Source organism: Gobius niger (assembly GCF_951799975.1).
Source record: "Gobius niger genome assembly, chromosome: 17".
NCBI lineage: Eukaryota > Metazoa > Chordata > Actinopteri > Gobiiformes > Gobiidae > Gobius > Gobius niger.
The window spans coordinates 23,460,669-23,474,900 of NC_136868.1; the positions used below are offsets into that span (position 1 = coordinate 23,460,669).

At 40.7% G+C, this 14,232-nt stretch overlaps 3 protein-coding genes across 5 annotated transcripts; 1 reads left to right on the top strand and 2 right to left on the bottom strand.

The window, feature by feature from the left end:
- Positions 1-41: 41 nt before the first annotated feature.
- LOC306976620 (elongation factor 1-delta-like) lies at positions 42-7,547 on the bottom strand. 2 transcript variants are annotated; one of them, XM_079574612.1, is made up of 10 exons: positions 7,426-7,547; positions 6,283-6,317; positions 4,427-5,659; positions 3,967-4,093; positions 3,440-3,511; positions 1,853-1,946; positions 834-946; positions 550-753; positions 262-456; positions 42-175 (listed from the first exon to the last, which is right to left on the bottom strand). In XM_079574612.1, exons 3-10 carry the CDS (start codon positions 5,647-5,649, stop codon positions 137-139), a joined length of 2,067 nt encoding a protein of 688 aa, XP_079430738.1. In that variant the 5' UTR covers positions 5,650-5,659; positions 6,283-6,317; positions 7,426-7,547; the 3' UTR covers positions 42-136. The 2 variants fall into 2 exon arrangements, with proteins under 2 accessions (XP_079430738.1, XP_079430739.1); XM_079574613.1 differs by lacking the exons at positions 4,427-5,659; positions 6,283-6,317 and having other exon boundaries at positions 7,426-7,541.
- Positions 7,548-7,959: 412 nt separating this feature from the next.
- Positions 7,960-10,271, bottom strand: pycr3 (pyrroline-5-carboxylate reductase 3). Of its 2 annotated transcripts, none has more exons than XM_079575294.1 (7): positions 10,136-10,271; positions 9,299-9,392; positions 9,148-9,212; positions 8,828-8,932; positions 8,538-8,750; positions 8,310-8,402; positions 7,960-8,235 (listed from the first exon to the last, which is right to left on the bottom strand). In XM_079575294.1, exons 2-7 carry the CDS (start codon positions 9,384-9,386, stop codon positions 8,038-8,040), a joined length of 762 nt encoding a protein of 253 aa, XP_079431420.1. In that variant the 5' UTR covers positions 9,387-9,392; positions 10,136-10,271; the 3' UTR covers positions 7,960-8,037. The 2 variants fall into 2 exon arrangements, with proteins under 2 accessions (XP_079431420.1, XP_079431419.1); XM_079575293.1 differs by having other exon boundaries at positions 8,828-9,007.
- Positions 10,272-11,023: 752 nt separating this feature from the next.
- Positions 11,024-13,785, top strand: bmb (brambleberry; the record flags this gene model as incomplete). Its single annotated transcript, XM_079574406.1, has 12 exons — positions 11,024-11,214; positions 11,301-11,429; positions 11,497-11,682; positions 11,771-11,993; positions 12,089-12,205; positions 12,291-12,470; positions 12,562-12,768; positions 12,870-13,014; positions 13,135-13,184; positions 13,249-13,355; positions 13,417-13,538; positions 13,635-13,785. Exons 1-12 carry the CDS (start codon positions 11,044-11,046, stop codon positions 13,783-13,785), a joined length of 1,788 nt encoding a protein of 595 aa, XP_079430532.1. The 5' UTR covers positions 11,024-11,043.
- Between the last annotated feature and the right edge of the window lie 447 nt (positions 13,786-14,232).

Sequence of the window (14,232 nt, forward strand, 5' to 3'; positions counted from 1 at the left end):
GTAAAATAATTGTATGTTATTAACTACACAGAACCATAAAGTGATGGAACAGTGCAAGAGGTTTTATTTTTGTTGACGGTTGACATGGGCACAGAAACAAGGCATGACGAAGAATGAATGAAAGCAGACTTTTAAATCAGATCTTGTTGAAGGCAGCAACATCAACACTCTGGACCTGAAAAGCACAAGCATAAAGACAGTAAAGATTAATTTTAAGACACTCAAACATCTACAGTTTATTTTCGGACAGCAAGTACTTACAAAATCTTCAAATTTGGTAATTTCTTCCTCCAGCAAGTCCGTTCCAACCTTGTCGTCTTCCACCACACAAGCAATTTGGAGCTTTTTGATGCCGTAGCCCACAGGAACCAGCTTGGATGTGCCCCATAAGAGGCCATCCACTTGCACTGAGCGTACACACTCTTCAAGCTTTACCATGTCTGTTTCATCGTCCCACTAAAATATACATAGACAATTAAAGTCAGCTTTAGAGAACTGCATTAATAAGAAAGAATAGTTCAAACAAAAGCAAGCACTAATCAGACGTACAGGTTTGACATCAAGTAAGATCGAAGACTTTGCAATGATGGTGGGCTTCTTTGCTTTTCTCTCTGCATATTCCTTTAACCGTTGTTCTTTGATCTGGTCTGCCTCCTCATCTTCATCACTGCCGAAGAGGTCAATATCGTCGTCGTCGTCATCGTCGTCCTCTTTTACAACAGGCGTGCTGCTCTTCTGCTCAACGATAGTGCCCTAAATTGCCCAACAAATTGTTACAGGTATTGTTTATGCCCATTTACTAACCATTTTCAAGACTGCTTGAACAAACTTACATTGGTGTAAGGAACAGGGATAGTGGGAGCTGGAGTGACAGGTGCAGGAGATTTCTCTAGAACCGCAACTCGACATTCCAGTTTAGAAAGTGCTGCTCTGAGGTCTTCCACCACTGGTAAAACACAAGATTATAACAATCACCACTATATGATATGAAAGATGAGGGGTGTGTGAGGAGTCCCGCAGCTGGTGGGACACAGTGTTCCAGGCTCTAACAAAAACTCGATGAACTTTCACCATGGTAGCAGTGTAAATTTTCTTTACAATCAAATTAGAACCTTCGCCAGGAAAAATCTTACTGTTTTGTAATTAATATTAAAAATAAATTATGAGAGAGCACATGCAGCCCCTGGGGCACAAACCACACACTCTTTATGAACAGGCTTTGACAGTGTGATCCTTTGTTGTTCTTTGAAAGATAGTCTATTGCCAACATCATTTATCTATTCTCAAAGTCAATGAAGTTGTCACTTTTAATCATTCCTTTACATGTAAAACGGCTCTCTTAAAATGTGCAGTGAAATACAACTGATGGGCTTAAACATTATAAATCCATACCTGGTGTAGAAATGTGCTGCACAGACACAATGCCCCAATCACATCAACAGTGACAGTGCGAGGTCTTATAAAAACTCAGTTTAAAGTAAGTTTAACCAGTTAAACATGCTCGTTCATGCAGCTAATTCTTTATCCAGATGATTAAAAATCAGTGCCCCAACAACAACAAAAATTTGAAACGTATTTTAGGTTTTTAGAGGTCAGTGTGTGGGTCCCATAGTGGTTCGCCGCAGCTCTTTATGATATCCTCAACAGATAAAGCAGATTTGAGTTTTTAACCACAAAACACTCCAACATCATCAAATGATTTATTACCATTTATTAGCTTTATGAGAAAAATAACTTGGTTATGACTGGTGAGGCACTGCTTCACCTGCCTCCCTGACTGCACGTCACTGTTAAACAATTTATCGGAAAAAGCTAAAAAAAAAAAAAAAAAATACACAAAAAACAGACATACCTTTGTATAGGCTCTCATTCTCATGTTCCAGGTTTTTGATGCGAGAGATAACTTCATTTTGATCTGTTGCATTATTGCTGTTGGTACTTGGAGTCTGCAGAAAAAAAGGGGAATAGTCATATGCCCATAATAAAGCTTTTTTTTTTGCCAAACCAAGAAACTATAACTATTTCTGTGTCTAAAAACAAAGTAGCTACTGAATCTTCAAATTTTGCATATGACGTTGAAGGTTATGAAAAACACACACCAAGAGCTAAAGCGTGTCAGAGACAAATGGCCAAAATGCCATATTAATTATTATTGCATGAACTTGCTAGCCTGGCTAACGCCAGACTAAAATCACAAGTGATATTTAGTCTGGGGACCACCAATTCATTTTCTCGTAGGAGAGGTGTGGTTTACGATCGTCCATAGCCGTATCATCGTATCCGATGACGTATGACGTACCCGCTGTAAACTTTCGAGCTAAACTATTTAGAACTCAGCCAAAAGCTAGATCGAAAAATTGCGTCGCGTCTGGTGCTGTCATGTTCGATCCGTAAATTATTATTTTTTTAAATCCGTAAATAAACTACAAGCTTCCCTATATCGAATAGCTCGTCATCATCTTGCCGTCCCTCCTCGTTCTGTGATTGGTTCCCAAATCCATGAGAAAATTTCAGCCATGGTCCCCAGGCTGCTGTGCAGTTCGAAATGATTCGAGCGCACACAGCAGCATGGCGTTAGCCAGGTTATGAACTTGCTGCATTAAATTCATAGAGTTCTACATGCTGGGAACTGAGAATGGTTAAAAACTGTAGCTGAATTTCATGCTTCCAAGGCAAACTGATACAGCACTTACTGACTGTTCATGTTTCAGGGCAGGGTGACTCAGTGCATTCTTCAGCTAAGATAGGGTGGGATTTATTTTAATTTATGGGTGAGCAATAGGCATATCAAGCTGCATTCAAACTAAAAGCACTGACACGTGATTTGACAATGTCTCCAAATTGGTTGATTGTCACAGGGATCAGATCCAGATTTGATTTTAATTGCCTGCCCCATCAACATTTTATCACATTGCTCATTATTGCTCTTTAAATGTTAAAGCAGTACTAAGTAGCTTTAATAAATAAACCCTAATAAATCCTTTTCGTAGTCCCTCTGGGGGTAATACAAGTGTTACTGGGATGGGATCTTTCATCTCCCCCTGGTGTCTCTGGCCAGAAAACCACAATTGCAACTTCGCTGCCACCGGGTCATCAATATACACTAATGGAATCAAGAAGAAGAAGCTAACAGGCTAACGGGCAAAGCTAACTGCGGGCGAGCGCCACTTAAACAGTATTTACAGCCAAGTTTGAGTGAAATATTTTTTATCTCCATTGTGTAACTGGATGTACAATATCCCTCTCTCCCTTTGTCTTTTCTGTCAACGGAGTATTTACTCTCACGGACAATTAATGAGTACAAAATTGCAACATTGCGATGACACCTGCAGTGGCGCTTATGGCCTCTAGGGGCACGAGTTACTTAGTACTGCTTCAACTACATTTTACACACAAAAAAAATGTATGCCCCATGTTTTTCAGAAAACATGTTACTTACTCCGGCTAAAGACTTCTGGATGTTCTCCCTCGCTCTGGCAATGTCTTTTAGAATTGAATTGGCACCAACATCCTGTAAACAAAGTAAATGAATTTTACTCACTCTAAAAAGGTGTTAGTTTTAAGCTGCATTTTAAAATAAAGGTGCATTATGCTACTTTTTATGCAAACAAATAAAGTTGATATTTGTGTTTGTGGTGACCCAGCGGCTGTTAGTTAGTTAGCATGGCGCCTTTACTTTCCATCACAGTGGTCTCTACAACGCTGCAGGAGAGGGTCCATCAGCAATGAAAACCTTCCAGTGGAAAGTAAAGATGCCATGCTGACCACTCATGCAGCTGCTGGGTCAATACAAGGTCAAATACACGCCAATATGAACTTTTTTTATTTTCACATAAAAAGTTGCATAATAAAACATATGTCAGCAAACTTATAACACTTTATCTTGAATAGTATTTCAATATTCTGTTATAATATATCAGTTCACACAATACAGCTGGGAATATAAATAGTAGGAACACTCCTTACTCCTGTGCTTTGAGACGTGCTTGAGGTGCCATTCATCCGTTCATAGAAACGCCTCTCTGCTTCATCGTAGCGAGGTTTGTCAAACCAGATCTTCTCCTTAGCCAGAAAGTCTAGTGCACTCATGGTTCTAGAATGAGAAGTAGCAACACAAATCAAACAATGTTTCAGCAAAATCCACCCACAGTTGTTAAGTAGATAGCACAGGCAATGGAAGGCTGCATGCTGCACAAACAATGCTGGGAAAAAAAGAAATTACTCAATGGATGATCCAATGAAGAGACCACATCAAAAATAAATAAAGTATATTTATGATGAAGATAAATATAACAATTTGCTCAAACAAGAATTGTGTAAGGTGAACACAAACAGAAGAATACAAATAAAAAGAATTCATAATAATATAATGGGTTGAAAATGAGAAAACAGCAAGAGCAGCTCCATATTGTGACTGTTGCCATACTTGTCCCTCGGTGTGGTATTGGAAGAGGCGGGTGAGGCATCTGCGTCCCGCCTCTTTGCCACTTTGGCCCCTTCTTTATGGTTACTGTAGAATCGTATCTCAGCTGCATCATATCGACACTTGTCCAGCCATGGCCGCTCACTGTCTGGATGAAGGAAATAGCAGACTCCTGACACTGGTGCCTCCTCTTTGTCCGAGACCTCAGCCGGCTCCTCCTCCTCTTGAATAGGATGAAGCGCAAGGAACACTTCTGCCTTACATTGCGACACTACGCGCTTTTCCTCCACCACGGCCTCCTCTTCCTCCTCGTCTTCTTCCTCCTCGACAAGACTTTGGGGGTGGTCGCTGTTCCTGGATGTGGAGGGGCACGCAGATCTCTTGGATGAATTGTTACTGCACTGATTTTGGTAAAAGGCGGCTTCGGCCCGATCGTACTGCGGTTTCTCCAACCAAACATCTCGCAGTAGCTCCACAGGGACACGAGGCAGTCCGTTTATCGACTGTCGAGTTGGCGTGACCACTTCTTGAGGGACAACAGGCGTGGCTGGAGTAGGGGCGAGAGACTGGTATCCTTCATCGGGAGTCCTGGATGTCACGGCGCGTTCAGGTGAGGGTGAGATGTTCAGAGAGTTTGGAATCGATGGTTGCATGGATTGAACAAACTGGCATTCTGCTTGGTCAAAGGCGTTTTTGTTGACCCACACTGACTGCACGATATGATGGCAAGCAACGTGATCACTGTGGCGGCATGCTGGAGTTGAAGGAGAAGTGGGAGCTGCATTTGACGCAGTGGATTGAGGATTGCTAGTCGGCACAGACGCGGTGGGCAATGTGATGTTTGAGGTGCTGGCTAACCAACACTGGTACAGACTTTCTGCTCGCTCATACAGGCTGCGTTCAAACCAGACATTGGCACACTCGGACTGCAGCTCAGCCAAACCTGGAGAGGAGAAACAAGACTGGCCGCTCGGCGTTTGTACTTCACTCTTGGTTTTATTAACTTTAACATCAGGGCCACTTTCAGCATTGGAAGTGCGTTTTCTCCGCCGGCGGGATTTTGAGCTGCAGTTCCCATCACCATTTAGGCTTTCCGGAGAGGAGGAGGTCTCTCCATTTCTTTGTCCTGGGTTCGACTTGTCCCGACTTCCCTTAACAGACTGAGCAAAGCAGGGTCGCTCCTCGTGCTCTGACTGCTCAGTGTCAGGAGTGATATTCTTGGACATTATCTCTTATCTGTAGATTGAAACAAAAACAAAATTACCAAGGGCTTATGGGAGAGCTTGACTACAGATTAAATACAAATCAGGATATTCACATGCCTTTTATGGAACAAAACAAACCGGAAAACAATGAACAATGAATATCAATAATATTAAATCATGACAATACAATGTGAGGACTTCAAAGTAATTTTATTGAAGTCCTCACATTTAATTCGTTCCTAAAATGAAAATGATGGAACTGCCATCATTCCAATGCCATTTAATTCCAAGTAAATTCTAGAAGACAAATAAAGATACGGAAAAAAAGACATGGTGCATGCACATGACAAGTTTCCAAGAACTATGGATATGACACTTGCGTATATTAAAGTGTGATTGCATGTACATAAAAGAAAATCGAGTTAATGAAATGAAAATGTTTTGTACTTAAGTAGAAAAGAAATAGTTTTTTTTTTTTAATTCAGAACTTTTGAAGTGGCGCGCATGTCTGTGTATAACATAAAAGGATGCACCTAATAGATATGACAACTACAGAGAAAAATAAGTAAACATTACATGTTTTTGCAATGTGTAAGCCTGTGCCAAGTTAGAGATGTATTGAAATGAAACAGCTGTGCACAAAATTTTACTCACCTTGGTCTGCGGTTGGACTTAAACGTGGTCCACAACTTTTGTAACATGGAGCAGAGGAGAGAGAGTAGAGAGACTTCAGCTGTATTTTGACCAAATGGTCGGTGGGGCTGGTTTAAGGAGGTTTCCAAACACAATTTCATTTGATTCTCACAATAAAAAAACAAAACACACACAAAAAATAAGTCTGACCACCAAGCCTGATTATCAGAATTTTTCCAACAAATACAAATCCATAATTTGTGGTGAAGACCACCCCAAGCAGTGAATGAATTACTCACCACCACTCATTAAACCAAAGTACTTCAGATTTTAATTCAAAGTAGGCCTAAACAAAAAACTGTACTTTTGCAAAGACATAATAAGCCAACAGCATGTGTAGGGTGACAGCTCTTGGGTTCCAGGAGAAAGACTTAAAACAATAATGCAGTATTTGTCATTGTGGAAATACAAAGATTAATATTTATGCGCTAATAATCCTATGTCAGAGTGAATTTCATATGACTATATAGGATAATGTACAGAAGAGCTTTAAGGCAGGTGCACAGTTTCTCAGGTTCTATATTGCCCCAGAGCTGAACTTTGGACATGACAGCAACTGTGTGTGAAACATTTAACTAACTAATGCTTTATCTGTCATATAACAGAAGCAAAAAACAAAATCAAAACTACTCCAGTAGAAAATATGGCCCTAGTTTGTACCTGGGTTTCCTCCATATCTTTTGACGTGGTCAGGATTATGTCAAAACTATGCATAAGCTTTGGACCTGCAGCTAAATGTCCTTTATTAAAGGACTTTTCATCCTTCATCTTGTTCAAGGTCCAACAACTGTCACGATTTTTCAGGGGCATTGGGTGAAATAAATAGTGGGCGTATAAAAACTGGAGGAGTACTGTGTATTTAAAGACACAAAACGTTAATAAAAAAACATTAAAAGCCGTACTTGCAACCCTGTCTAGCCCACTGAGACCTGCGCTACCGCCGGGTAAATGAACTAGCCATTAGCAACACGGGCTAAGGCAGGCGGCGTCACAGCGATATGCGGCAACAAAATGACACATTTTCAACGCAGGGAATAAAGTGATCTTTTGTGTAAAAGCGCTTGCACTGAAGTCAAAGATGTCGGGCCAGATATCATCACTTACTGCTGTTTGTTCTGTAGGTGAGGGTCCAGGGCCGGTGGATAAAACGCGTGTTTCTCCAGCCGACAGTGAGTGACAACGGGAGGAGGAAGAGGGGGAGGCGGAGGAGGAAGCAGCCAAGGAGCCGCTCACTGAGCCGCTCATCAGGGCAGAGGGAGGGACAAGAGCTGGGTTCATTTGAGTGCAAGTCTACAACATATACTGCACTCATTAAAAACACTGTTCAAATTAAGATTCAAAGGTTTATAATCCATGATCCATGCCAATTGAAAGGGGAGACTTGCAGTACAGCAGACAGTTTATTGGTAAAGTAAGACTTACAGAACATGGAATGTGAGAATGAGACTTAACACTGGAGGAGTCAACTGAACATACTGTATTTGGATGATCATTTATCCACTATACCAAAGTCTAGGCCTTAAATTTTCCATTTGCAATGCTGTATATTCTTCTGCATAACATTTTCCAGTGTTTGTCCCGAAATAACCCAGATTGTGAAGAAAAGCACTGTGTGAAGGGAAAACTTTACATCATGTCCGTGGTGGGGTTGTAGGCTGCATATGAAATAACTGTGACTACTATTTGGCTTTTAAGTTTTAAATAAAAATAGCTCCATCACTTCCGGGTTGCTGACTTTTGGCCCAGCTCCCTGGCTCTTTCTGTGGCGGACTCCACAGCGCTCATTGTTGATGCCCTTACACCACCTTGCTCCAAAGTGTGAAGTCCATAAATAGTTGTGCCTCCGGGAGTGCAGACCTCAGAACGAAGCTGCGCCGGATGCTTTCCTGAGTCTCGCAACAATTGTCCCGCACCCTGTGAAAGAAAGGCTGTTGTTATTCTTCACAATAAAACAATGTAAATGCATACAATACTTTTGTTTCACTCACCAGAACTGTCTGTGAGGCAATACTGTGGGCCAGAGAACTTGGCATACCCATTTTAACAGCTCCTTCAGCCAGAGCTTCAGCAAACAAATAAACCTTTGAATGAAACACACACATAAGGTACAACAGTGACACAATCTAAACGTAAGACTGTAATTAAAACTGACAGGGCATACATTCAATTGTTAACTAGTATTAATTCAATGAATGTGGTGAAGTGAAAGCACCTACAAAGGCAACTCCACTGCCACTGAGTCCTGTGTGGATGTCAATCCATGCCTCTGGTCCCTCTTCCACTAAGCCACACCGAAGCAACAAGGAACGAACAAGAGCTGCATGGTTTGGTTTTGCATGTGACCCTCTTGCGAACAGTAAAGCTCCTTCTTGAACGATGCATGGGAGGTTAGGCATCAGGCGGATGACAACAGTGTTCTCAGGCAATAGCTGAAAGGTTCATGAAAATATACAGTAAATAGAGATAATTTGATGAAGGTGTTTATTAATTAACTATTGTAAAATACCTCCTCCAATGTAGCCAGGGTTACTCCAGCTGCAACTGACACGATAATGTGTCTCTTTGTGACATGTTCTGAGACCTGATTCAGAACATCTCGAACCAAGTGAGGCTTGACGGCCACAAAAACAATGTCAGAACCGCACACTACCTCTGTGTTAGAATTTGTGACAGAAACTCCCATTTCCTGTCAAGCAAACAATAAAACAAAATTAGTAACACAGAAGGTAGATTAAAAAAAGAACACACGTGTGATTGTAATTTAGGTGGTAAAATGAAAAATTTATATTACAGTCGACTTTTACGAGAAAACATTGTAATAAATACCTGAAAGCGTCCTAAGTTTCTATTGGATGGTGCACTAACATTTACGTTTGCAGGCAAAATATTTCCTAAAAACACAGAAACCCAGAGATATTAATGTTGTTTATCAATACCATTTTGACAATCTGTTTTATTTACTTAATCATTTACTTACCACCAGACATGATGCCCTTCGCGATGCCAAAAGCCATGTTTCCTGCTCCAACAAAACCAATCCTTAACTGGTCTGTTTCAGGGTCCATTATAATCTGGAACAGGGGAGGCTGAGGTGAGAATGGAGAACATTTAAACATAAGCTACAATGTCATTTTTGGCACAAAATAAATATTCACAATTTTAAAAGTCGAAATTACAAATTAAAAAATAAAATAAAATAGTAATCAGCAGGTGAAGTTTAGTCCTCTGCAAACATGAACTGAAATCATAGACTGTAAAAATTGAAATGCACGATTATTGTATAAATATATTGTATAAAAATGAATGTTTTTTCTACCGGACCCTCAGTTGTTCCGCAGACCTATCAAACCCAGCTGCTGTCAGTCTTCTTAGCGCCAGCCTAAAAACTTAGCCATTTCTCACTTTTCTGCCGTCTATGCAGCTTTATTGTCCAACATTTGGAGTATTTCCAAAAACTCGGTTTCTTTAACACCCTAGTATTTTGTAGTTTCAGCCTCCTCCATTATTGTGGGTATAACACAATGCACAATCTTGAATTAAGCTAGCCATCAACCTGCTAGCATTTTGTAGCATCTGCTTCGACACGCAGTTTTGACCAATCTGCAGCTGTATTATGACGATTACGATGTGGTAATGTTAGGTATGAGCACGGATATCTGCCTTTATGTGGGTATGTTCGTTTCCTGCAGAAAATACAGATTGAGATGTGACTCGTGCATTGCACGTGTGTGTTGGACAACCATAACATGACACGGAATGACAACTGTCTGCAGCACCAGCAGGCATAAAACAATAAGGTTTAATAGTCAGATACCTGCTTTTGGTGGATGATTTGTATTTATTCTTCGTTTGTACTAGAATAATTTTACACGAGTCCGGATCGACGTTGTCTGGCTGTCTTTGAGCCAACCTGCACTAGTTTTCCCCATTGGGTTTTCGCTAGAGTTCTCGTGCGCGTTCATGTCAGTATTTACGGTAACTCTGAGCTCAGCTCACACAGCTTTTAGCAAACAATAAATAAGACTAAATAAGGATGTGTGAATGGCTTCAATCCTGTTATTTCTTCTCTTTTGCCTTAGTAGACCGCCACTAACAACACTTAATAATGGCCAATAAAATAGTTAGCCTTAGTTTTCAATGTTATAAACGCAGTTTTGGAATTGCTAAAAACGACAACGAAAGGGCGCAATAATACACACGTGCGCTTTTTATTTTGCATTCAATTCGATGACGGGGAAAAGGGGATTCAGCGGCGACTTTGTTGCGTTTCATTTCTACACCGTCACCAGAGCCTATGGGCGGTTGTGGTTTTCGCTTTTTGACGTCCCTACAATTCTTCGTGGAGACTAAAATCAAACGCACACCGCGTTTAACCATTTGTTTACATGTCAGTGGTTAATCCTAAATCATTTGTAATATTTTTCAGCTGCGTGGGCCGGGGAGACTGGATGTAGCTTCGTTTAGCAGCAAGTAGGTGTTTGCATAAATTATGAGAGCAATGAATGCATAAACATCACTTGGGAAAGAGGAGGGACAGACCAGTACATGTCTGGGCAAAAACCTCTGGAACACTGTGAAGAATGTCTATAGGGACTGTTTTTTAAATTTGCTCTTCTGCTGAGTAAACTTTCTCATCTCTCTTCAGACATGGCTCATCTCGTCCATTTGCTTTTTGTCTTGCTGTTGTGCCAATGTCCTGCTGTCTGTGGTTTGTTTGAATGGATGAGGAAGACTGAGTTGCCTCCAGCATCACAGCCTCCAGCCTCAGCTGAATCTGCAGCTCCTGCTGTTTTGGCCAAAGACGCTCAGTTTGAAATGACCATAGCTGATGAAAAGTTTTTGGCTGAGGCCAAGCTAATAGAGCTGAGCCCATTGGATAGCTGCCATCAAAGGGTAAGACTATTGTGTCAATCATTCTGTGATGTACAATATGCAAATCACATTGGGTGACTTTAAAGCCTTGTACACTTTTATCATAGGTTGTTGCACAACTTAAGTCGAGTTGTGAAAAACTTTCAGAACAACAGCTGGCCAAACTCGGTGTTGTTTTATTTAACTGTCAGGCTGAGATTGAAGGTCGCAGGATTTACCCTTGTACAGAGGAAATGGTAAAACTGTTTCACACATTTCTGTAAATGTTTGTTATAGAAGTGTTGAAATATGTTTGTGTTTTAGACTTTAAGAGAATGCACAGCAACAATGGACCCTGACACATGGAATGCCTACCATATTGTGAGCAACAGAGCCCGGTCAGTGTGCTATGCCACTCGGCAGATGCTCTTCCGGCGGAGGGCAGAACATACAGTGAATGCTCTCATCTCCACTGCCACCAGCCAACTTGATGCAATGAAAGATCTGAAGGTACATTTGATATGACTGAATATGGCGTCAGACCACCAACATCTATGTCACCAGCTGTACTTGTGTATTGTGTGACCTAAATATCCAGGAGGGCCAACTTGAGTTAAGACAGATGACCGCAGCATCTTTAGACAAAGTGCTTGAAGGTCACAGTGCTCTTCAGGCTCAGCAAAGTAAACTTCATGAAGAACAAGCACAAATGGAAACTTCAATGAGGGACAACCTGGAGCGGCTGGGACAGGAGAAGGCCCTGATTGCTTCTGGACAAGAGTTGGTTGCCCAGCTCATTCAAGGCATCATACAGAGAATGGGTAATTTCATAAGTGCAATTATTGATAAGTTCTGAACAATTTGAACTTTACTTTTGTCATTATTATATTTTATCTATTTTTTTTTTTTTCTTTAGAAAATGTCAGCGAGCATCTTCAGGTTCAAAGCTCTGAGGTGCAAGACAGCCACCATACAATAGTCAAAGATCTTACTGATGTCAGACACCAAGCTCAGGACATCTACCATAAAATCGGTCTCTAAAAACTGTTGCAAGTCTTGTGTTTTTAAACTCCTATACTCTTTACAAACTTGTTTCTTCTCTCAATGTGCTCAAGCAGACAGCAGTATGATCGAGTTCTTACAGTATCAGGACCAGACCTCTCTCTACTACTCTGATTTAATGGCAAAACTGGAGCGCATGAACAGCACTCTTGGCTTTGTACTACACTACCTGGATAACATGCAGAGTCGGTTAGATGAGCGGCTTCATGTGATACAAAGCTATCTTGGATGGGCAGGTGAGGCTGCTGATCCAATTTAACTTAATTTATCTGACTACCACCGGCAAAATAACATAACCACAACATCATTTGTAACCTCTGTGTCCAGGCTTGAGTTTAACTGCCATGTGGACATGCATGCTTCATGCTGGATACTTTGTCCTTGGTGCAATCCTGTTAACATTTCTTGGTTGTCCTGGATTCTCTCGAGCCATGCTGTTATTTACTGTGCCACTTAACGCAATGGCCGAGGTAAACCAGCAGCCAGCACTGGATCTCTGTAGCCTTAGTCTCCTGCTGTTCACTCTGTCTATGGGTAAATCAACAGTGTAGTATATACTGTATTTGTGACACACTTATGTGATGTTTGTAATATGTTTTGTTATAATTCTATAAAGTATGTGTGAATGCATATAGGTTACTGGTTCATTGGTCAGCTGTGTGCTCTGCTCCATATTAACAATGAAGTAACCGCGCCTCTTCCACTGGAACCACTGGAAATTATTGAGCCGGAAAAGCCACAGTCTTCCCCTTCATGTCCACACTCTTCTACACCTGAGAGGTAATTATGACTGCCACACCCTCCTTGGTTTTAATACAATACAAATACAATACACTTGATTTCTAATATTTACACTGTGCTTTCATTGGTGCTTGTGCTAAATTTGATTTTAATTCACAGAAAACACAATGAAAAAAATGATCAGCACAATCAACATAGTTTCATATCAGGTTGACAATAGAATATCATTGCCTCAGACGAAAAGAGCAATGAGTAAACCAGTTTTGTGTCCAGGCGACCTGTGCATATCTGTGGTGTCTCCATCTCACAAGAGGACTCTGGGAGATTTACTCCACAACCATTCAACTCCGACGACTCTGGTTAAACCTGCCTTCTTACCGGTAAATGGCATGTTTATGTTTATATTTATAGAAAGTACTTTTACCAATTCTCTGATTATAGTCTTGCATTGATGATATTCCACTGAGAAGCTTTGGAGAAGTGTTTGAGGCTGCCAATGACTCTCAAGATTTTGTAAATGACTCAAGGAGTGCTAGCCCCAACCCCTCAATAATGACCAACAGGTGAGTATTTTTGATTTATCATTCATCCCTGCTGTGATGAAGCCCTGCCTTTATTCCTTCTACCGTGTGATCTCGCTTTATTTTATGTATCTGCAGTTCCATATCAAGCCGTCTGCTATGTAATGGCATCACGAAAGCTGGAAGGGCCTGTAAGAAGCGAGCCATGCCAGGACAGGAGTATTGTAGAGTCCATGAGGGGGGACACACTTCTTATGTTAACGTGACCAACTCTGGTGTTTATGCTTGATTATGATGGCCTTTTTAATGATGGTACATTTTACGTAATCTGTAATATTAAATTTTAATAAATCCTGTTTTATTACAAAAGAAAATATGACATTTTCAATTTAAAAACAAGAAAACATTTTTGGTTGAAAAATATTTAATTTGGTCTTTTTGAGCAGTACACAGTGCAAAAGTTAAAAGTAGAAATATCAATTTTAGTAACAAAGATGTGTGTGCATTAGGCCCTGTTTTTGTGGGTTATTAAAAGTCTGTAAGATTACAAAAAGATCCTTCCTGATTGGACCTGACAGGCCAGTTCATAGGAAAGCTCGTCTCATGGGGCACTGGGGATTCTGATTAGTGGCTGAGATCAGCAAGGGGAGAGATTTAGAAAAAACATAATTATTTCATAATACTTACATACATTAAATTGCAGGCCTAGGCATTCAATTATCCACAGTCTAACATT

Bases quoted from the DNA above. Each gene is read 5' to 3' on its own strand.
- pycr3 (XM_079575293.1), bottom strand. From the start codon at position 9,386: ATGGACCCTGAAACAGACCAGTTAAGGATTGGTTTTGTTGGAGCAGGA. The intron at 9,213-9,298 runs GTAAGTAAATGA...CTGTGTTTTTAG, and splicing joins GAAGGGCATCATGTCTGGTG to GAAATATTTTGCCTGCAAAC. The intron at 8,751-8,827 runs GTATTTTACAAT...TGAACCTTTCAG, and splicing joins CCCTGGCTACATTGGAGGAG to CTATTGCCTGAGAACACTGT.
- LOC306976620 (XM_079574612.1), bottom strand. From the start codon at position 5,649: ATGTCCAAGAATATCACTCCTGACACTGAGCAGTCAGAGCACGAGGAG. The intron at 1,947-3,439 runs GTAAGTAACATG...TTTTTTCTGCAG, and splicing joins TCCAGAAGTCTTTAGCCGGA to ACTCCAAGTACCAACAGCAA. The intron at 947-1,852 runs GTATGTCTGTTT...GTGTTTTACCAG, and splicing joins GAATGAGAGCCTATACAAAG to TGGTGGAAGACCTCAGAGCA.